Source organism: Megalobrama amblycephala, linkage group LG10, assembly GCF_018812025.1.
Source record: "Megalobrama amblycephala isolate DHTTF-2021 linkage group LG10, ASM1881202v1, whole genome shotgun sequence".
NCBI classification, from domain to species: domain Eukaryota; kingdom Metazoa; phylum Chordata; class Actinopteri; order Cypriniformes; family Xenocyprididae; genus Megalobrama; species Megalobrama amblycephala.
The window spans coordinates 20,059,403-20,083,988 of NC_063053.1; the positions used below are offsets into that span (position 1 = coordinate 20,059,403).

A 24,586-nucleotide genomic window follows, 5' to 3' on the forward strand; every position below is an offset into this window, starting at 1 on the left:
TTTATTTATTTTTTTTATTATTTTTTTTTACTGTTTTTCATTGTGGACCCCCTAGCATTCCCTAGAGACCCCCCAGTTTGAAAACTGTTATTGAAATGTTAGCCACTTCTGCCATCAAAAAAACTGAACAAAATGGCAAATAATGTGAAAGTGACAAACAGATTTTAGATTAATGAATTGCAGTAAACTGCACAACTATGATGTTCTCTTAATGGTGGTTGTTACCTATGCAAAATTTTGTAAGAGTCGCTCTGGGTATAGGCACTTGATGTAGGCTATTTGCTGGAAACCATCAGACTTGATCTCATGAATTCTGAATATCCAATTATCTTTAATGTATTAAGCACATCCAACAGCAGCGAGCGCGGGACAGCTTCCACAGGAGCGTATAATGGCCATTGGAGGGTTGATCGTTCCATAAATATCCTCACTGTAGCACCACAGCGCGTTCCCGACTACTCCGAGGCATGTGACTGCTCGCCCCCGCGACCCGTCAGGCAGATGCGGAGAAAGCGAGAGAGGAAAGGCGAAGCATCACTTCAACTTGATTCAACTTTATCACTCGAACACTGGAACTCTTGCTGGGCTTACTGTATAGCGCACATTTAGGACTGGACATAATTCGAGCGAACAAGGGATTTAGCGAAGATTTTTGTGTGTTGGAGTCCCGTTTGACCATGGATTCAGTCGCACCTGGAAAAAAAAGGTAAACAAGCACCAATTTCTGTTTGGATATGGACTTGTTTTGGCAATAATGTTGTTGATTTAATTCTGTTTTGTCCTTTGTTTGTTGTTGCTATCAGTAGTCTTTATAATTGTCCACGGATAACCTGTTGTAGCCTAACATTTATAATTCATACCCCTGTGTGAATGAAACCGTGACAAGAGTATTTTTCACACATTTGCAGGTTTTGCAAGATTTTTTGCTATATTACAAACTCAGACTACTAATTTGAGTTATAGAAAAAACAGCATTGCTTTAGAAAAGTGGACTGACTCTAAGGGTGCGTTCACACTTGTAGTTCGGTTCGTTTGGTTCGGACCAAAAAGAAGAAAAAAAAACATTTAGTCCTGGTCCGATTAGCGTTCAGATTAGCAATTTTATCACCGAACCAAAATATACCGAACCTAAAGCACAGGGACACGTTCACAACCTGATTAGTCGGATTTTATGACGTATTGCATATTTTGAGACTGAATTTACCGAACATTCAAAACAATGCTGTGTGCTGAGGTAAATGCGCTCGTTGTGTGTGTGCAGCCTGCATATGATGGCATTTTGGCCAGCTGGGAACCCGTAAAGAGCTTATAAAATGTGTAAAGGAGTCAAAACAGCCGCGGGAATCCCTCTGTCACACACACAAACTATCTGCAGCGCGGAGACGCGCGTCTGATGCCTGTGATGGGCAAACTCGCAACTATGACGAGAGAAAACCGGAAAATGCGTGAGGATTCTGTCCTTTTTAGGGTCTCATCTTCCTGTTTTTGGCTCGTTTACATGTCTTTGGTCCGTGTTGCGTTCATATATCATTCGAACCGCACCAGAGTTCGTTTGGAAGTGGACCGAGACCCATCTTTTCAGCGGTCTCGGTCCGCTTGTTTGGTACGCACAAGGGTTCGGATGGCAGCGTTCACACATGCTCAAATGAACCGCACTAACAAAGCAATCGCACCAGGGTTCGTTTTAATCGAACCAAACATGACAACTGTGAACGCACCCTCAGGTTCACCCGAGGTTAGTTTAGTCAGTGAATGAATCGTTTAATTCAAATTTTCCAATGAATCGGTTGACCCGGTTTACAAAGCCCGTCTGAACATTTCGTTACTCTACTTTCAAGGCCAGAGAACTGAGCTCTTTTTTCATGGATTCACATTTTGGTTCTCTCACAGATCTGAGTTTGGGTTTGTCTGTCAATTCTAATAGGTTTTTTTTGCACATGCGCAGTGCTGAAGGATTTCTGCTGAACCCGTTGAACCTCCACATCACGTTATGCATAGTGGGTTTGATTGATCATCTCTTGCTTTAAAATCACTACAGGATGATACAGCCTATTGCCATTTAATTAAAGAGTGGGGCTATGTGTATTAAATCTATTCAAGAGCCAGCATTTGAAATTAAGAACATATTTCTTGCACCCTGTTTTGAATTGGGCGAGTTTTGGTTTTTATAAGGTGATATAGCTACAATGCACTTAGAATGTACATGTTAATGTAATTGTTTATAATACTTAAGTTACATTCAACATTGAATTCCAAGTTTATTTCGTAAGGCAGTATTTCCAACTGAAACTTCTGTTTAAAGTGTAAAATGTAAGGTGTCACCCATTTTAAACGTGCAAATACATGCATGAGATCTTTTGGTGTTGCTCTGCTCTCCTCTGAAAGCCCTTTGTTGTAGCGCTTGTGTTTTGCTCTGGATCAGCTGACACCTCTCCTCTTGGCACTATGGTAAAGGTCCCCTGTGTGCTATCAGCTTGTGGCCTGTCGTTGCTGTCATTTGCAGGGGTGTAAAATGAAGCTGAGAAAGGTTAGGCTGCTTCTGCACTTATCAAACCAGCCATTCGTCCTCTTAGAAACAGAATTCGTAAATAGAAGAGACTTTATTTATCAGATAGCTGATGAAGGATGTTGACCTTTGCTTGAATAATGTTCTGCTCGACGTCTTGTCGTGGGTTCTGTAATTGGCCCTCTTTTAGTATAGATTTCATTAACAGGTCTGTGGTTAATGCAGGGCAATGTTAGCATTTACTGGATGCGTTATAAAGCCTAATAACATATCCACAGGATGCCAAGACGCTCTAAATGTTGCATGAGCGCTTTAAAGCTCAGAATAATGGCATTAACCTAGATTCTATTGAAAAGCCGACATGATCCTATATCATGTCCTGTTATACACACAACTTTCTCGCATGCACTGTGAGTGTTTCTGCCGTTTTGAAGTTCAGAAAGAGAGAATCAAGCATTGTTTCTGGTTATGGACCCATTAACATTTTTCATACTAATGATCAAGGTTGCAAAATATAGTGGAGATGCATTAAACAGAGATGTTTTTCTGCAAGAGCGTGTGTGCACTGTCCTTGCTGAAATATTTAGACCATAGTAAGTGTGCCTTATGTGTGTGGGTTATAAATAATGAATCTTGTAGTCCCCTGCAGAAAGCAGTTTGTACTGGTCAGAAGGAGGGAAAACAGAGAACAGGTTGACTGACGGGAAGCTTATTGGATCATTATTATTAAAACATGCTGAGGGGCACAGAGCGTCTCACAGAGGGGGCTGTGATCATGCTAAAGGCTCCGTCTGTCTGCTCTCCACAGTCTGGCTCAGCACATCTGAGATGACTTCTAGAATATTATATAAGCATAACTGCCTTTTTTTTTAGTATATTAGATACACGATTTTAGTTGTGGCTCAAAGGTGTTCATATGGTTACACTTTATAATAATTGTCAGTTCAGTGACATTAGTTAACGCGTAAGGTATCATGACCTAACAATATACTTTTACAGCATTTTAATAATTTTGGTTCTTTTCTACATATACCACTAAATTAACATTTCAAATTCATATGTTCAACCATTCAAGTTTAAACATTTCAGCTAATGCATTAACTATAAACTGATGTTAACAAATTGAACCTTATTGGATTATAACTTCTAGAACGGTTGTGTAAGATCCTTTGTGGTCCTTTGTCGTCAATTATACTACATGGTGCTGTTTGATGTTTTAATGTTCTCAGCAGGAGTTTGTGGTTAGCTCATTTTCCACCATGCTACTGTTGGGTTGTGAGACTGTGTTATCTCATAACAGTATCTGTGACTTCCTACAGATGTATTGTAAATGGTAACCTCCTACAGATGTAATATGTCCTACAGTATATTTAGACTTAAATTTTGAGCTGTATGCAAAACCTTTCTGGGTTTAAGTTAAAGATCTTGACAGATCACAAAAAAGGTGTCCACAGTTGCTCTTTCAATGATGAACTCTAGGTAGGGATGTGCTGATAATCATAATTTTTTTTTTTACCTGATATCCGGTAAATGGTCAATATTAGAATTTCTTTATTTTGTCTGAATAAAAAAATAAAACCCAAAAAACTAAAATCAGCTGTTTTAAATGCATAGCAACATTATAATGTACAGTATGAAAAATAGATATTCATATTGAGATTTATTAAAAATTATATTCATTAAATTACTGGTAGTTGTATGTTTTAAAGTGATTGTTAAATGTTAATATATTCTGGTAAAAACAATTATTAACCACTTACTGATGTTGAAAAGATTGTACACACAAAAAACCTAAACCACAATCCTGCATATTGTTGCTATGAGGCATGGCTACCATTGAGTCAAGGTCATTGTGGTGTGAAGGTTACTCAGATATGCTAATGAATGATAGAAATGTATTAGTAATAGGTCTTCAATTGTGTATTGTTTTGTGCTAAACATATCCACTGCATCTCAAGTACATATACATAAAAAGACCTCATGAATCCCCATTTGCTTCATCGTATATTTTTAACTGATTTGTTGAATGGGAAATGGCCAGCGGGGTGACTGAAATCTCTTGTGTGTTTGTTAATACATCACTAACTTCCTTTTTTTGTCTTCACTGTTCTGTTGTATCCGAAACAGCATTTGCAGATAATGCAGGTGGAGTATTTCAGAGAAACAGACAGGAAGAGGGGTGATATGACTGAGGTTTCTATAGCATTTGCTTTTAAGGCGATTGGCTGGCCAGCATCCAGACGCTCTAACTGCACTGTATCAGTGTAGAGACCTCAAAGTGAGCTCAGAGTTCAAGAGTGTATGTTTGTGTACACTTTACATCATTTAATGTATAGCCATATCTTGTCTCATGAGGGGCCCAAGAGACCGAAAATAACACACGCACATTCCGTAGACATAATGATTTGATTAGACATCATTAGACATAATGAATGATATACTGTATAAACTGTATATTCTATCCCCTAACCCTAAGCCTACCTATCATAGAAAAATTTCTACATATTTACACTTTCAAAAAACATCACTTAGTATGATTTATACTTATATTAAGCTGTTTTCCTCATGGGGACCAAAAAATGTCTCCACAAGGACAAGGATTTCGGATATTGGTGTCTTTGCAGGGACTTTTTGTCTGCATAATGTAGGGTATATATACGGAAGAGGATTAGGGCCAAGCAATAATAAAAAAAATAAAACCATCTCGAGATTAAAGTTGTTAAATTTCAAGAAAAAAGTCAAAATAAAATGTTGAGAAAAAATTAAACTACGAGAAAAAAGTCGTTAAATTATGAGAACAAATTCGTAATTTAACGAATTTGTTCTCGTAATTTAATGACTTTTTTCCTCATAATTTAATGAGTTTATTCTCAACATTTTATCTCGACCTTTTTCTCGAAATTTAACGAGTTTTTTCTCGTAATTTAACGAGTTTATTCTCAACATTTTATTTCGACCTTTTTCTCGAAATTTAACAAGTTTTTTCTCGAAATTTAACAACTTTAATCTCGAGATGGTTTTATTTTTTTATTATTGCTTGGCCCTAATCTTCTTCCGTATATATACCTGAACCACATACAGAGAAATATCTATCTTCACATTTTATCCTTAATTGAAGTTATAATGCAGAATATTTGCTAACAACTGAAACAAGAAGAAAGTATCTGTAACAAGGGACCATGGAAGTGTTTTTTTAAAGGAACATTTTAGTAACATAAACATATGATAAAATGTAAAATTCTTGATTGATAAACCCAGAGTTTTTTATTCCATATTTACACCATTAATAGCCAGTCACTTGTGTCCATTCTGAATGAAGCAGCATTTTGAATGAATTCGTTGAACACATGAGTCAGTGACTTACTCATTAACATAAACTCAGTCACTTGTCGCCACCTACTGGCATAACGATTTACCTGCAGAAAATCCCCATCGCTAATTAGACCTGGATAATTGTAAACATTTAGGGTACATTTACACAACAATGATGTTAAAAAAAAAAAAACGAAAAGTTTTTTCTTTGTACACATGACAACGCTGTCAAAACGATCCCCGTTCACACAGATCTGCGAAAACGACCAAAAAACGCTGTATTATGCTGCCAGGTCAGTAGTTGGCAATGTCACTTTGTAAAGAAAGACTACGCGTCTGCGCACATATGCAATGTTTTACAGAGCTCTCGCGCCAAATGCGCATGCATATAGAGTACCTCAGAGATGACGTGTTTTTGTATGCAAAACCCGGAAGCGAGTTAGCATTTTAGGACTTCCGGTTCCATCGCCCTAAAGCCTACTGTTAGCTTTTTATATCTGTCGACTTTATTTAGGCTTCAGAATGTATAAATGTTGTGTTAACTTGTAAAGATTATCTTGATAGACAAAACGTGTAAGTGTCATTACCCTTTGTTAAACACAGAGCTTATTTTTTGTGATTTTCCAAAAGTCTATGGGAAAAATGCATAGGCTTTCGATCGAGGGGAACTGTGTGCCGCTAACTTCCGGGTTGGCCTACAAAAACACGTCATCTCTGAGGTACTCTACAGAGTAGGCTCAACACGTAATACACGTGCATGCCGTCACCGTTTTCACAGATCCACTTTTTTTTTTTGCCGTTTTCACACTCATAAGGGTATCATTTTTCCAAAACTTGCACTTTGAAAACCATTTTCAAAAGTTTGCGTTTTCAGGCCCTCAAAACACCCCAAAATGCATAAACAGTTTTTTGTTTTTAGTTGAAAAGGGTGTCGTGTAAACAGCCCCTTAGTGGCAGAAAAATAAGGTTTCTCATGAATTAAATCTTGAAAGAGAGACAGAGCTGGAGGTAATATAAATCAATGAGAGTTAATTAAACACTGTTGACATCTCTGAATAGTCTTGTCCACGGATGTTTTATGAGCTCTGGATTTTCCATATTTGCCCCGAGGACAGCTCTCGGCAAACATCATGATGTCAGTAACAGTAACTGTACAGTAGGATCTTTGTGCATGTGTGTGTGTGTGTGTATGTGTGTGTGAAATTGGTTTTACCTGCTGTGTCTCCATCAAGTCTGTTAATAAAGCAACTGTCCTCAGTTCAGAAGAATTGCCATGCCTGACCTCAAACACAAAATTACACAACACTACACTATACAGCTACGCACATTATATTATATTTCTTTATTTTTTATTTATTAGTGTGGCATCATATCCTGTAGTCGACATTTGTTGCAGCACCCTTTTAATTTTGCATGCCAAACTGCACTTTTTCTTAATGTTTGCAGCTGGTTTATACGCTGTGAAACCTATGTGTGTATTTTAAAGCTCTTTGATGTATGTTTTTGACAGTTTGACAGCACACAGGTGAAGGCATTGACAGCACATGCCCCTCTGATATGATTTATACATGTGTGTGTGTTTGTGATATAGGGTGAGTTCAGAGCGAAGGAAGGAGAAATCCCGAGATGCAGCACGTTGTCGGAGAGGAAAAGAATCAGAGGTGTTTTATGAACTGGCCAGAGAACTGCCCCTCCCCCACAGCACCACCTCTAACCTGGATAAAGCATCAGTCATGAGACTTGCACTCAGTTACCTGCGTCTGCGTAATCTACTGAACACAGGTGAGAGAGGACAAATGTTTAGTGAGATCGTGCAATGAATTAATTTAGTAGGTCTGCATGTGTTCATTTCTGTCTCTCTTTAGATGTACTGAATGTGGAGACTGAATTGGACTCTCAGTGGAACAGTTCATATCTGAAAGCTCTGGATGGGTTTCTCATGGTTCTTTCTGCTGATGGTGACATTGTCTACCTGTCAGAGAATGTCAGCAAGTGTCTAGGCCTACCTCAGGTGATTTTAGGTGTATTTCAGAACATCTTGATTACATATGCACGTGACTCACATTAGAAGTCTTTTTTTTTTTCTAGTTTTAAAACATTAACTGTCAATAATTAGATCTTGTTATGAATGTTACAATGCAATGACATTACAAAATCTTAAATGTAGTAATAATATGATTCAATGCTTAATGGTGAAGTGTGTGCACTACTAGTGGGACAAAACAGAATTGCAAAATGTTTAATTTTCAGTTAAATCACGGTTACATTTGATGCTGCTAGTGGAGCAGAAATTACACTTTTATTTCCAAAATAAGATAAAAATTATAAAGATTTTTATGCTTTTGAAAGAAGTCTCTTATGCTTACCAATGCTTCATTTATTTGATTAATCGTGGATAATTTTTTTCAGGATTCTTTGATGAATAGAGAGTTCAAAGAACAGCATTTATTTGAAATAGAAATATTTTAAACATTATTAATGTCACTGCTGTCACTTTTGATCAGTTTAAAGTATCCTCCATCTTTTATTGTAAGATGCACTGATGTTACACTGAATCTCTAATGGAGCTATGAATGTGTAGCCAGGCCGTAGAAATGTGAATAATGACATGAATTATGTGTATTAAACCATTTTTTACCCCTGTAGATCGACCTAACTGGACACAGTGTGTTTGAGTTTACTCATCCATGTGATCATGAGGAGCTCAGAGAAATGCTGGCACACAGGAATGGTAATACTCTGGTCTTTCTCTCTCTCAATCACAGTAATGATCACTGATCACTGATCACTCACACTCATCTCTCTCCCTTTCCCCCCTTCAGGTCTGTCCAAGAAAGCAAAGGACTTGCACACAAACAGAAGTTTTCTATTGAGGATGAAATGTACACTGACCAGCAGAGGGCGCACTGTCAATGTCAAATCTGCCTCCTGGAAGGTACTACCCCCTACTTGAGCTTCACTTTTGACCCTGTGACAGCCAGTGTTGGGCACATTACTTTAAAAAAAGTAATTAGTTACTAGTTACTTCTCAAAAATAGTTATTAACCGAGTAACATCATTATAAAAGTAACTAATTACCAGGGAAAGTAACTATTGCTTTACTTTTTATTTTATTTTTTTCAAATATGTCAAATAACTTGGAAGCCCCCAATATTAAATATGTTAAATGAATGAAATAGACACTAAATAGAATAGAATATTATTATTAAATACTGTACACTAATCTAAACTATTTCAATGTTGCTGTGGGAAAATGTGAGAGACACATATCAAATTCAATATATTATTGTAAATATTATCATTACTATAGCGGAACAATAAAACACAATAGATGGTTTAGAACTTTTAATATCAAAACACAGACCACAACTGGCCAACAAATAAGTCTAAAAATAAATGATGCTTGATCCGACTCGTGACTCATGATTCGCTCTTGCTCACGACATGAAATTTCTCTGTACTGTACTATACTATACATGTTCGTAGCCATTAAAGAAAACATATTTAGTTTCATGTTTATGTTTATATAGGCCTATTAATGTTATTTTTTTAATTTCATCTATTTGATTTTGAAAAGTGAACAGCATGCGTAAGATAAGATACATCATAAGATGCACAATATATCGGAGACATCGAGTGGGTCAGACATGATTTTGACCACTTCATTAAGTTTTGTTTTATAGAAAGCCTTTGTGAATTTCATTTTGTAAAAATTGCATCTTAATTTTAATCAGTGTTTCATCAGCCAGTTGCCTGGATTTAATAAATAAGAAGCAAATATAGCAGACAACATGATCATGACATGGAGGCGCCAGCGCGATCACTTGCACATGAACTGGAGCGTGTCTTATAGGTTAAATGAATCAAAATTCAGTGTATAGGCTGCTTGCCTCACAGACATTAGAAATGAACCTATTCTCATGAGAATGCGTATCAAGAGTATGCACATGAACTCATTTTGGCTTATATATTCTACGAGATTACACTTGTGTACTATTGATACACATTCTCATATATCTATAGAAAGTTTGAAATGTCTACTTTTACACAAAATAATACAAAACGAAAAGAAATTGGCTACTCTCTGATTATGTAATCCGAATGAAATGTGCATGCTCTCTCTAGGCGATTCCACTATGCGGAGATGATGAGAGTCAGCAATGTCAACTTCATCTTTACAGCCGACACCGATTCAGAAAACACTAGTTTATTAATAAACAATTAAAATGTCTCCTCTGTTTTTGTCACATTCATAATCATTACTTTTGACGGTTCTTTATGGCAAGCTTTATGCGTGCGTTTGAGTGCTATATTGCCTATATTACGTAAATGCTCATTATTATGGTTTATTCTCTCCAGTACAATATTATTTATATTATTCTAATATAAATGTGATTAGTCAACTAATGGCTTAAAAGAACAACTACTAGAACGACTAGAAAAAACTTTTCACATACTTTCAATCCAGCATATCACAAAGTGTATTCTGGTTTGAGCTCTCACTCCGCTTGCATGCTCTTACACAGGCACACACACAGAGCATTGTACATTATTAAAAGTTTAATATTATATTTGTGTATAATTAACCTGTACTATTTCTTAACAACAAAACGCTTTGCAGGTCTATCATCTCTAGTCATACACCAATCATCATCAGTTAGCCTGTGTCCCACCCCAACACACACACCAGAGAAAAAACTTTGCAGGTTTTATGGCTGAGAGAGAGCCTACTTGGATGAAAACCGCTTTAGTGAGCTCAATTATAGTAACGGCTCTTTTTATTGTCAGTAACAGTAACGGCGTTGTAGCGGGGGAAACAGTAATTCGTTTGATTACTCGTTACTGAAAAATTAACGCCGTTAGTAACGCTGTTTATTTATAATCAAGCATCGCGTTAGTTCAGGCAGGCCACGTCAGTCAAGCTCGCACCAGCTGACAGTCAGCTGTTTCATGACGCCTACCAATCCAGTCGTGACACCCATCACAGCGGTTCATTTAAATGCCCATTCATTCTGCCTCTCTCTATTGCTTAGCTGCACGCTGCATTTAACTCCCTCCTCCATCCCCAACTCCACCTATCTGGGTACTTTAACCTAATCTGTTGTCTGTTATGACTGTCTTTGCATACAGTAATTTTATTTTCTCCCTGTGTATTTAGCTGTTTACAACACTAATGTATTGTGACTGTAACTATGTATGTATGTTTACTGGATCTGTTCTGTACCCCAGGGGGGTTTGACTTGCTGCTCTCCCCGCTCTGTCCAAGCAGGGCTGCATGGACAGGCGTGTGAGTTTGCCCAGAACAGATTCATATCGCCAACACTAACTGTATGCATTATCATTTGTAATAAATATACATTTGACGAAAGTGGCTTGACTGAAATGCCGTTATTCCCATCACTGGTGACAGCAGGGTTACTCTGAAAGCATCTATAAAGTGAATTTGGATACATATTTATCCCTATCAGCCTCTCTCTTTGACAGGTGCTGCGCTGTTCGGGCCATATCCACACAGCAGATGGTGTTGCGAAGGGTGTGTGTGAGGAAAAAAATGTGTGCTCAACGTACCTGGTGCTTATCTGTGAGTCTATTCCCCACCCGGCAAACATTGAGGCTCCTCTGGATTCTAGAACGTTCCTCAGCCGCCACACTTTAGATATGCGCTTCACCTACTGCGATGAGAGGTAAAGTCCCAGCACTTCTGAGTGTTGTACAATAACACCTGCCCTGCTCAGCACAAAATTAAATGCTTCTGTGCTGACAGCAGCAACATCTGACTCTAACATCTGAGCATCATTTATTATAGGGTGGGCTTTTGAACACTTAAGTCACACTTTAAATGACTGAAGTTCATTGCATAGATCTGGGGTTTTCAAACCTTTCAACATTCATAACAATAAGAAATGTTTTTTGAGCATCAAATCAGCATATTAGGATGATTTCTGAAGGATCGTAACATTGACAGAATTACAGAGCATAAAAGACAATTAAAATGAAAATGAAACAATTGTTCTGACCCCAAACTTTTGAACAGTAGTGTATATAGATTATATTAAAAACTAATTAAAATTTTATTTGGAAAATTCTTACATTCTATTAAGTTGGCAGCATATATGTTTTCTCTGCATTATTAGAATAATGTCAAATGTATAAACCTTTAAAAATGTTACAAACTGACTGTATAACATGACAATTGTAAATCATGTCATTATTTCTAACTAGAAAGAATAAAAAAATATAGCTGCAAGCACCGATGACAGGCTCAAGCCCCGGCGCCACCAAACTCTAAGCATGCTAAGAGCCTCAAAAACAACCGAAAATAATATTAAGGTTTGACACCTTGCCATGGCAACCGTATTCAAGATATCAAAAATCCTATCACAGTTTTAAGTCATCCGTGTCTTGACATTTTCAAAGCAATTTGAAAGTGACACACTTCCTGCTGCCAGTTGGTGGTGCTATGATTTTGACTCACAATAGTCACATCCATTCAACGAACACACAGCTGAAGTTTCATCAAAATCAGACCATGGCTGCGTCCGAAAACCTAGGTAGCTGTCTTGCTGCCTCGCTTGTCAGGGTTCTGTCACTTCGGTCTAGTTAATTTCTTGGTTTTGTGACAGAGCTCTGACACTCCCGTTCTTGTCGTGTTTTTGTGTGAGCGTACGGTCTCGAGTGTTCTCGGGGCCGTGCGCTCTCTTGTCTGCGTGCCTTGTTTCATGTTGGGAGCGTGGCGTTCGGATCCCGGCACTCGTGTCTAGTTTGGTTTCGGTTTCGTGTCGGCATTCGGACACTCGCGCTCCCAGTCCTGTCTTTATTGTGAGCGCACGGTTTGTGTGTACTTTCACTTGCCGTGCGCTCGTCTCATGTTTTGTGTAGCACGTGGTTTTCCACCTGCCGCGTGCTTTCATGTTGTGTTTTTGTCTTGTGTTGTGTTAGCACGCAGTCTGTGTTTCACGGGCTGCGTGCTCTCATGCTGTCTCGTTTTGTGTGAACACGTGGCTTATGAGTTTTCATAGTCACGTGTTCATGTCTCGTCTTGTGTAAGCACATGGCTTGTGATTTGTCTTCATTGGCCATGTGCTTGTGTCTTTGTTTTGTTTGGTGTGAGCACATGGCTTGTCATGTGTTTCTTTGTGCCATGTGCTCTCATGTCTATTGTCTTGACCCCGCCCATCTTGTTACCTCATTATTGGTTGATTTGCCCCACCTGTCCTTCCTCGTTACCTGCCTTGTTTGCTCTCCTATTTATTCTCCTTGTGTTTGCAGTCCTGTGCTGGTTCGTTGTCGTATTTTCCCTTGTGTGTCAAGTCAAGTCAAGTCAAGTCAAGTCAAGTCAAGTCAAGTCAAGTCAAGTCTAGTCAAGTTTTAGTCTTGTCTGTTTTCCCCCACGGGGTTGTTTTTGTTGTGTTTTTGTTTTTATTTTTATTATTAATAAAAAGCCCTTCCTTCCCTGCACTTGAGTCCTCGCTCCTTCCCTAAACCTGACAGGACGAACCAGCCAACATGAGGACTCAGCGGAAGAAGGGTTTGCACCGTCCACCAACCTCCACTGTCTCCAGCCCTCTTTTCCAGCGCATGCTCCAATTTAAGATCCTGAGCTCCCTCCGTCAGGAGGGGACTGACCTGAGGGAGTTTGCTGTGGAGTTCAGTGGAGCTGCAGAGGGCCTGGAGCTCAACGACACAGCACTCAAGGACCTTTTCAATTATGCCCTTGATGTACCCCAGAGCTGGTGGGCGATGAGGGGCCTGGATCATCTGACTTTTGGGGAGTTCGTGGATTTCCTCGATTGGAATGGGAATCCTCCTGTTACAGATTCCCCAAAGGGGTTCATAGAAGCTGCAGCGCTCCCGTTGGCGGTGGAAGCAGCTGCAGCTCCCGCAGAGGTGGTTGAGGATGCTGCAGTGTCCTCGGAGGCAGCTATTTCCAAGCCATCACCTCGTTGTCGTAAGCGGAGGAAGAGAAGGAAGGCTTCCTCTGACTTAGAGCCCGCTGTAGGCCCGGAGGCCTTCCCAGAGCCCGCTGTAGGCCCGGAGGCCTTCCCAGAGCCCGCTGTAGGCCCGGAGGCCTTCCCAGAGCCCGCTGTAGGCCCGGAGGCCTTCCCAGAGCCCGCTGTAGGCCCGGAGGCCTTCCCAGAGCCCGCTGTAGGCCCGGAGGCCTTCCCAGAGCCCGCTGTAGGCCCGGAGGCCTTCCCAGAGCCCGCTTCAGGCCCGGAGGCCTTCCCAGAGGCCGCTGTTGGCCCAGAGACCTTCCCAGAATTCCCTAGTCCAGTGGTCCCAGAGGAAATAGAGCCGCAGGCTCTCCCAGTCAGTCCTGTCATGGCCAAGAGGGCTGTCTTCGCCTTTTATGTTTTGGCTGTTCTGCGTGCCTGGAGAACGCACTCAATTTCTTTTGACAACGGACCAGTCTGCCAGCCCGAGCCCACTACCATCCCTGATACGGCCACGGAGGCCGCCACCGAGCAGCCCGCTGCCATCCCTGATACGGCCACGGAGGCCGCCACCGAGCAGCCCGCTGCCATCCCTGAGACGGCCACGGAGGCCGTCACCGAGCTGCCCGCTCTCCCTGATACGGCCACGGAGGCCGTCACCGAGCTGCCCGCTCTCCCTGATACGGCCACGGAGGCCGTCACCGAGCTGCCCGCTCTCCCTGATACGGCCACGGAGGCCGTCACCGAGCTGCCCGCTCTCCCTGATACGGCCACGGAGGCCGTCACCGAGCTGTCCGCTCTTCCTGATACGGCCACAGAGGCCGTCATCCAAGCTGTCTGCCCTGCCGGCGCCAGTCAAGCCGTCTGCCCTGCCGGCGCCACCCGAGCGCCTTGCCCTGCCGGCGCCAGTCAAGCTGTCTGCCCTGCCGGCGCCACCCGAGCGCCTTGCCCTGCTGCCGCCTGCCAAGCTGTCTGCCCTGCCGGTGCGTCCCCAGCGCCTTGCCCTGCCGGCGCCACCCGAGCGCCTTGCCCTGCCGGCGCCACCCGAGCGCCTTGCCCTGTCGGCGCCTGCCAAGCGGTCTGCCCTGCCGGCGCCACCCGAGCGCCTTGCCCTGCCGCCGCCTGCCAAGCTGTCTGCCCTGCTGGAGCCTGCCTGGATGGTCCCTCCAGTACCGCCCTGGTCCTCAGCCAGGACCCCAGACCAGCTGAAGCCCCCCTGGTCTGTCCCGCCGGTCCCGCCCTGGTCTGTCCCGCCGGTCCCGCCCTGGTCTGTCCCTCCGGCTCCTCCCTGGCCCTCAGCTGGGACCCCAGACCTGCCTGAGCCTCCCTGGCTCAACCCTCCCGTCCCTCCCTTGTTTCTTTTAAAGACATTTTGATCCGGTTGTTTTGTTTTGCTGGCTGACTTGGCTCCCCTCCCTCCCTCCCCTCTTTGTCTTTGAGTATTGATGTTCTGTTGTGTTGTCTTGTTGGTGTGTTTTTGTCTTGTGTTGTCATGTTTGTCTTGTGTCCCTCGTAGGGACGCCAGGTGGCGTCCCTTTAGAGGGGGGGTAGTGTCAGGGTTCTGTCACTTCGGTCTAGTTAATTTCTTGGTTTTGTGACAGAGCTCTGACACTCCCGTTCTTGTCGTGTTTTTGTGTGAGCGTACGGTCTCGAGTGTTCATGTTGGGAGCGTGGCGTTCGGATCCCGGCACTCGTGTCTAGTTTGGTTTCGGTTTCGTGTCGGGATTCGGACACTCGCGCTCCCAGTCCTGTCTTTATTGTGAGCGCACGGTTTGTGTGTACTTTCACTTGCCGTGCGCTCTTGTCTCATGTTTTGTGTAGCACGTGGTTTTCCACCTGCCGCGTGCTTTCATGTTGTGTTTTTGTCTTGTGTTGTGTTAGCACGCAGTCTGTGTTTCACGGGCTGCGTGCTCTCATGCTGTCTCGTTTTGTGTGAACACGTGGCTTATGAGTTTTCATAGTCACGTGTTCATGTCTCGTCTTGTGTAAGCACATGGCTTGTGATTTGTCTTCATTGGCCATGTGCTTGTGTCTTTGTTTTGTTTGGTGTGAGCACATGGCTTGTCATGTGTTTCTTTGTGCCATGTGCTCTCATGTCTATTGTCTTGACCCCGCCCATCTTGTTACCTCATTATTGGTTGATTTGCCCCACCTGTCCTTCCTCGTTACCTGCCTTGTTTGCTCTCCTATTTATTCTCCTTGTGTTTGCAGTCCTGTGCTGGTTCGTTGTCGTATTTTCCCTTGTAAGTCAAGTCAAGTCAAGTCAAGTCAAGTCAAGTCAAGTCAAGTCAAGTCAAGTCAAGTCAAGTCAAGTCAAGTCAAGTCAAGTCAAGTCAAGTAGTCTTGTCTGTTTTCCCCCACGGGGTTGTTTTTGTTGTGTTTTTGTTTTTATTTTTATTATTAATAAAAAGCCCTTCCTTCCCTGCACTTGAGTCCTCGCTCCTTCCCTAAACCTGACATCGCTGCCTTATAAGAGAATGACTTGTACGGCAGCGTTTGTACATGAAGGCACCTCACGAAACTGATTTCGGACAGACTTCTGAGGCAGCATAAGAGTTTAATGATCTACAGCAATATAGCGCAAGCTTTGGTGAGAACTAAACAAATATTTAAGTACTACAGTAGTAATTTCTCGATAGAAGTTATATCAAAATTGAAATATGTTGGTCAAAATCGTACATTTATACACAAACTGAGCCGCAAACGCAACTTTCGGACGCCATCTTTATTTTTCTAGCTCAACTGTCACAGAATGGAAAGCACAGGATTGTGGGATATCAAAGGCAGCTAAGGATACATCTATGCTTCCTTCAAAAATCGATCTGAGGAAGGTATCTCATGAGACAGGAAGTGAAGCTAACATTGGATTCGGATGTGCCTTCATGCCTTTCTACCTTGAAATGTGTCCTCAGTTTTCGGACGCAGCCCATGTTATATCACACTTCCTGTTTCCCTTTTTTCAGCATAAATTTGTTGCCTCGCCTCTGCCAAACCATTCAAGATATCAAAAATCCACTTGCAATTTAGCATCACTAATGTCTTGGCATCATGTTGACAGAGTTTGTTGCCGATTGCATAAATCTCCTAGTAGGAGTATTAAAAAAGTTCTGCGCATGCGCTTTTCACAAAACCCTGATTAGCCGACTTTCTGTTGGGCTGGCATCAGACTTTCAGTGCGGAAGTTGTTCGGCTCGATGAGATCTATATGTGTACTGAGTTTTGTACGTATATACTTGTGCAAGTATTTACAATATTTGAACCAAGTTTTTGAAATGCATTCAAGGGCATTCAAATTACTTCACGCACTAGGGCACACCAAGCCCTTTGGGGCTTGGGTGGGCCCTAATAACAACAAAACTAAAGTTATTATCAGAAAACTTGTGAAGTAGGTCATATGGGTATTTTTGCCCATGGTTTCAGGACTATTGGGTATTGAGACATATTGAGACATTAGTAGGGAAGTATGCATTTTCTGATGCAAAGAGAGTCTGTGGACTGATTTATGGCCTTGATTTCTTCGCCATCTAGTGGTGACTTGTGAAAGCTGAAGTGTCACAGAACAGCATGCAATCTGTGTGTGTTTGCAGGATCACGGAGCTGTTGGGTTTTGATCCAGTGGATCTGTTGCAGCATTCTGTGTATGAATACTATCATGCGCTGGATTCTGACCACATGACCAAAACACACCACAACCGTAAGATCATATAAATGCTGTTCATTTATGGAGATCTAAATTAAGATATATCATAATGCTTTATATGTCTCTCTCTGCAGTGTTTGTAAAGGGACAAGTGTGTACCGGACAGTACCGGCTGCTGGCTAAAGCAGGAGGATTTGTTTGGGCAGAGACTCAGGCCACTGTGATCTATAACAGTAAAAACTCCCAGCCACAGTGTGTGGTCTGCGTCAACTACATCCTCAGGTGGGACTTCACACAGTAGTCCTAGTATTCATTTAAATATGTGTCTGCCTGAATACCAATATGTACTTGTGTTTGTATGAATGCCATTATTTTCATCCATTCATCCATTGCAGTGGAATTGAACAGCCCAAACAAATCCTGTCCCTTCAGCAAACCAACAACAAAAAAATAAAACAGGAACAGGAAGAACACCAAGGGGAGTCCCTTGTGGCTGAAGTTACCACGGCTGAGTTGAAAGAGAAGGGAAAACAGAGGGATGAAAAGGAAGAAGAGTCTGTGGGTGAGGAGCTAAATGACAGCCTGAAGGGGGAACCAGAGGCTCTGACTGTAGTAGACCCTGTCCTCACACTGGATATCACCAGCACAGGTCTGAACTCCACACTAGCTATATTTCCATCCAAAGTTGCAAAATGGAATAGTGGATAAAACATTTGCAAATAAAGCACTGTTTCCATCCCATGTGTTGCAGAGAAAAAAAAAAGAATCCCACTTCCTGGGAAATTGTCACAAAATACTGTATCCATAATGAAAAATTAAAGTTGCCGCAGGCAGATGCTTGGTGTTTTAGGAACGCAGTCGTGTGAGACAGTTGTAGGAGGAAATTATACCAAATCATTTTGATGACAGACATTGGCTCAGGCATTTCAGAATAACCAAACCAACTTGTGAGATGCTGTGCAATGAAATTGGTCTTCTGATTAGTCTAATCACATCCATTGTTGAGGCAAAGTCAAATTTTTTTTTTTTTTTGCACATCAAGGGATTTATGTTTCCATCGTAGTTTATGCACATCTCAATTGAGCACATACGTTTTTTTATTAGAATTTGTGCACATCTTGACATTTCCATCCAGCGTTTTTGATGTGATGTCCCAAAATTTGCCAAAAAATAAGTTTATGGAAACAATTACTGACTCATCTAAATCATATGTATTAGTTGCTCTGACATGAGACCACCAATTCTGGAAGTTTCGGGGTCATTCACACAATTTCATTCTGCAGTAAATTCTGTGTGCTTTTCAATGCGTTGATATTGTGTAATATGAATTTAATAGCATCAAATTGGGTATGTTTTAATGGAATATTACCATACTGTGTAGTATATATTGTATATTGCTTAGTATAAAAATAAAACATTTTTTAAAATACTTTAAGTATGACACATGCAGTATGCAACAATACTTTAATTCAAACAACCATATGCTGCATTGCTGTTACATGACCTCAGAACATTTCATCATTAATAAAGCAAGCTGCATCCATGATGTTGGGAATACAACATTAAACATCTAGAGAAAAGGATTGGTTTTGATGAAACAATTTCATAAAATACATGTCATGTCATACATTCACATCCTCATACATGACAACGTTTGACTCATGCAATGTAATCCTATTAATCACAGTCCATAAAACAATAACTAAACATTATTCATATTTATACATATACATTTGATTTACTATTTATATTTTGACCATTTATAAGAAAGTATGATTTTAACACTCTTATGTTAATTTCTTGCAGACTCAGCGATCTCTGTGCTGACAGATATTCCCCTTTACAACGATGTCATGTTGCCCTCTTCAAGTGTACTGCTACCCCTCTCACCCCTCTCACCTCCCTGTTCCTCCCTAAATGATGATGATGCCTCCACAGCCCATCTACAACCTGACGACTTCCGCTTCCCACAATCTTCGGCTTCTGATTCTTCCAGATCCCAGGTGGAGTCTAGTCACCATTTTATAGTACATCTCATACCTTTCACACTTTTAGTACTTGATATACCTTTTTATATATCAATATGTATATTAAATGTAACATGAATGGGTTGTTTGTTTATGTTCAGGTTGATCTCCCTGTGGATTCAGAATTAAGTGACCAGCTAAAACCAGATCACGTGGAGAGACTGTTTTCCATGGATATGGAGTCCAAGACACACTTTAATACACAGGTACAGTAGATGAGTTGATGATCTACTGCATCCGCACACATGTCAATATACAGGTGCTGGTCATATAATTAGAATATCGTGAAAAAGTTCATTTTTTTATTGTAAATTATTTAAAAAAATGAAACTTTCATTTATACTAGATTTCCTACATGTAAAGTAAAACATTTCAAAAGTTTTTTTTTAATTTGTTGATTAGAGTGTACAGCAAAATCCAGTATCTCAAAATATTAGAATATTTACATTTGAGTTTCATTAAACGACCATCCCTACAGTATAAATTCCGGGTATCTCTTGTTCTTTGAAACCACACTAATGGGGAAGACTGCTGACTTGGAAATGGTCCAGGAGACAATCATTGACACTCCAAGCTTTCCAAGCTTGAGAATACTGTCAAGTAAAGCCGATTCAGACACTTGGGAGAGCTTCACAATCAGTAGAATGAAGCTGGAGTCAGCGCATCAAGAGCCACCACACTCAGACATCTTCAGGAAAAGGACTACCAAGCCACTTCTGAAACAGAAACAACGTCAGAAGCATCTTACCTGGGCTAAGGAGAAAAAGAACTGGACAGTGAACAGTGGTCGAAAGTCCTCTTTTCAGATAAAAGTAAATTTTGCATTTCATGTTGAAATCATGGTCCCCGAGTCTGAAGGAAGACTGGAGAGGCACAAAATTCAAGCTGCTTGAAGTCTAGTGTGAAGTTTCTGAAGTTAGTAATGATTTGGGGGGCCATGACGTCTGCTGTTGTTGGTCCATTGTGTTTTATCAAGTGCAAAGTCAATGCAGCCATCTTCCAGGAGATTTTGGAGCACTTCATGCTTCCATCTGCTGACAAGCTTTATGGAGATGCTGATTTCCTTTTCCAGCAGGACTTTAGCACCTGCCCACAGTGCAAAAGCCACTTCCAAGTGGTTTGCTGACCATGATATTACTGTGTTTTATTGGCCAGCCAACATGCCTGACCCCTGAATCTATGGGATATTTTCAAGAGAAAGATGAGAAACAGTCGATCCAACAATATAGAGATGATCTGAAGGCTCAATAGTGCCTCAGCAGTGCCACAGGCTGATCACTTCCATGCCACACTTCACTGATGCTGTAATTTGTGCTAGGAGCAAGTCATTTGCTGTAATATGTGCTGCCGACCAAGTATTGAGTGCACAAATGAACATACTTTAAAGAACTTGAAATTTTCTGTTTTGAAAATCCATTTTTTGATTGATCTTAGGAAATATTCTAATATTTTGAGATACTGGATTTTGGACTTTCATGAGCTGTACGCTCTAATCATCAAAATTTAAAAAAAAACTTTTGAAATGTTTTACTTTACATGTAGGAAATCTAGAATATATGAAAGTTTCATTTTTAAAAATAATTTACAATAAAAAAATGACCTTTTTCACGATATTCTAATTATATGACCAGCACCTGTAAGTCCAAGACGACTTGCAGTATATCAAGCAACACAACATAAAAAATGTAGTGCACAATTAAATGTTGTATTGTGCTGATGGTTATGATGATTATAGGGAGTGGGTTTGGATCTGGAGATGTTAGCTCCATACATTCCCATGGATGATGATTTCCAGCTGCGGACTGTTTCTCCAGCCGAGTCGATGTGTTCCAGCCCAGGTTCAGCACTAGAACTGACCCCCTCCAGCAGCACGCAAACTGCCCCTGCTCTCCCAGCAGCCCCTCCAGTCTTGGTGTCCAGTGACACCGTTCAGCAGAACACTAGATCCACAGAGCAGGACAACAGCAGGTGAGGGCTCATCCTCAGAGAGACATGCTCTGTTGATCTGATCTGTGCTGCAAATAAACTCTTAACAGATGTACAAATAAATTCAGTTATTCAATAACAATCTGTTTTCTGTTGCCGTTCTTTCTGTCTTCCTGTTTCGCTCTGTAACTCTCTAGAGAAATTATTCAAGACAGTGATATTTCTTCTAAATGTCAGACCAACCCGAAGCTACTCAAGAGGAAACTTGAGACCATACCTCTGTCTGAAGCAATAAGGCTGGTATGTGAGAGCTTTAATGTTTAAATATTATTGCATACTTGATTATGAGTAGTCCGTCACTTCATGGAATATTATAAAAATACATTTTTATAATGTGCAGGCAGCTGGGCATTATAGCAAAATTATAACAACTTTAGGGTGTTTACATCAGACTTTCAGACAAATAATAACAGTTATCTACAATTTCTGGGTCTATTTGTTACTGTAAAATATGGTAATATTTTATTCATATGTATAAGAAGAGTTTATGAGTGACTGTTGATGTGTGTTTTCTCCCAGGGGTCTGTGTTGCAGGTGATGACTGATTTTCCCGAGAAAAAGATCAGAAAATCAGATGCTTCATCATCAGAAGGGATTCGTCATGCCACGATACTGTTGCTGCCATCTGGTATGTCACCATGGAGACAAGAAGTCAGTGTGTGAAATCCTTGCAAATATTGTGAGACCAGTTGTTTTTCATACAGTATATAATTGCTCTTTCTCTATCTGTTTTTCCCCCTCAGATGTCGCCAGTAGATTGTTGAGCAGATCGTCAGAGGGTGGAGCCATAACTATGCCCCTCCCCCAGCTTACCCGTTACGACTGTGAGGTAAATGCGCCTGTGACTGGACGGCAGCACCTGTTACAGGGGGAGGAGCTACTGTGTGCCTTGGACCTAGTTATTTAAAAAAGCCATACTTGTGTGGCACACTTGTCTTCCCACGAATAGGGAGAAATCAGTGGAATTATGGATTGACTTCCATTAAAACAAAAAAAAAACAGTCGTGAGCAATCAAAACAGATGGGATGCTTCTGCTTCTGATGGGTAGATTGTACATGCTGGACATCTAAAAGGAAAAGGCTAATTAATAATAATTAATGACGAGGGAAATGTAAAACAGAATAGAGCAATTATGAGCTCTTACTGGTTAGAAATACGCACAGAGAAGAGAATATTCTATTCTATATAAGATTGTACTGTGTTACAATTACAAAGATTCTTCTTGCACAAATGACATGAATTTACCTGCAGCTTTCAGAAAATGTTATTTTATTAGCACTGCTGTTTTTATAATTATGTCTAAGGTATGTATAAGGTATGTCTAAATGTTTTCTTTGTTCAGGTCTCTACATGTCCAATATATTTGTGTGTAAATGTTGTGAAATGTCTAAAGTGGCTGTTATTTTAAATTTGTGAAATATATTATACAGCATTTGAGAGTAGTCAGCATATTGGTAGAACGACCCACATTACTACATTACACATTACTACCTTAATGTTGAAACTGTTACTCACTATTCTTATTATTGCTAGAGATTTCTATTTAGTTAAATCTCTGACTATATCTAGGGCATTAAAATGTTCTCGTGTTCCCTATACTATGAGTTTCCCGTGTTACGTTAACAGTGGCATATAGGAAGCATAAGATCTGGTACAACCCCTAGTGTGTGAGCTTTGCCGCTGTGCTCTGTGTTTCTCATGTTCTTCCCTGTCGTGTCACATTGTCTTCAGGAAATTGTAATGTCTGACAAATAAAAAAAAAAAAAAAGTTTTTCAACAACATTTAGCCTTCAGACATCAATTTGTGGTTTTAATTTAAAGCCTTCAAAAAAGAAATAATAGAACAGATACTACTGTTCAAAAGTTTGTGATCTGTGAGCCTCTATTTGATGAAAAATAATGTAAAAAGAGTAGTATATTGAAATATTATTACAGTTTATTTATTTATTTATTTATGATTTAATGCCATATCAGCAGCAATGGCTATATTCATGGCAATCAGCAATATCAGTTCAATACATTATTTATAATACTTTAACAAGTATGTCTTAAAAACAATCACTATACAAAATCAGGCATATACACTAATAACAACAATTACATAGAATCTTTCAACTGAATATTCGACAGAAATTCTAAAATTACTCCAGGAGAAACCTTTTTGAAAATGTCCATTAATGTATTCTCTGTATAAAACTGTTGTCTAATATTATTTAAGAAAGGACATTCTATTAAAATATGTTTTATACTCATGAAATTCTTACACAAATCACAGATCGGTTTATCTTCCCCCTTCAATAAATATGAATGAGTGAGTCTTGAATGTCCAATTCGGCATCTTGTATATACAACCTGGTCATATCTGTTTTCAAAATAATAACTAATAACTCCTTGATTTAAAACTGGATTCACCTCATATAATTTGTTATTTACACATTCGTTCCATTCCATTTGCCATTTACTGTGAATGTAAAGGTTCAATATGGGTTTAACGTCAGATGCTGGTATTTTACATTCTGTCATTTCCAAATGAAGTGCTTCCTTTGCTGCTCTATCTGCTTGTTCATTACCAGTCAATCCCATATGGCCTGGTATCCAACAAAAAACAATATTAAAATCTTGTTTCTTTAAAGAGTCCACTTTTCCTATTATGCTGATAATTATAGGATGTTCAGTTTTCAAAAAATCAAGTGCTTGTAGACAGGATTTAGAATCTGTGCAAATTAAAAAATTACGTTGTTGTTCCTTCTCTATTTGTTCAAGAGCTAGAAGTAATGCACAAGCTTCAGCTGTGAAAATTGAACTTTGTCCAGAAATACACTTGCCATAGCGTTTTGACCCAATCACTACTGCGGCAGATACCCGACTGTCTGACTTTGATCCATCTGTGTACACAGGTACGTGAGTTGGTAAACTTCGTCTTATATCCAAAAATTCCTCCCGATAAACATTTGGATGATTTTCCTTTTTTTTATACTGAGCCAGGTTCATGATGATGATTGGTTTTTTAATATCCCAGGGCGGTATAAGACACAAATGCGTCGATGTTAAGATATCCAGATTAATATCCATATTTTCCAAGTGTGATTTTATGCGAATTCCAAAAGGACTGATGTATCTGGGTCTAGCTTCATACAAATGTGAATATGGAGGATGAAAAACTGAAGAATATGCTGGATTACT

At 40.3% G+C, this 24,586-nt stretch overlaps 1 protein-coding gene across 2 annotated transcripts; it reads left to right on the forward strand.

The window, feature by feature from the left end:
* Positions 1–369: 369 nt before the first annotated feature.
* Positions 370–23,185, forward strand: hif1aa (hypoxia inducible factor 1 subunit alpha a). Of its 2 annotated transcripts, none has more exons than XM_048205312.1 (15): positions 370–706; positions 7,410–7,600; positions 7,684–7,829; positions 8,465–8,549; positions 8,641–8,753; positions 11,303–11,502; positions 17,337–17,443; positions 17,524–17,671; positions 17,785–18,038; positions 19,196–19,392; positions 19,518–19,622; positions 21,152–21,384; positions 21,540–21,642; positions 21,922–22,053; positions 22,146–23,185. In XM_048205312.1, exons 1-15 carry the CDS (start codon positions 678–680, stop codon positions 22,164–22,166), a joined length of 2,064 nt encoding a protein of 687 aa, XP_048061269.1. In that variant the 5' UTR covers positions 370–677; the 3' UTR covers positions 22,167–23,185. The 2 variants fall into 2 exon arrangements, with proteins under 2 accessions (XP_048061269.1, XP_048061268.1); XM_048205311.1 differs by having other exon boundaries at positions 372–706; positions 21,922–22,030.
* The last annotated feature ends 1,401 nt before the right edge of the window (positions 23,186–24,586 follow it).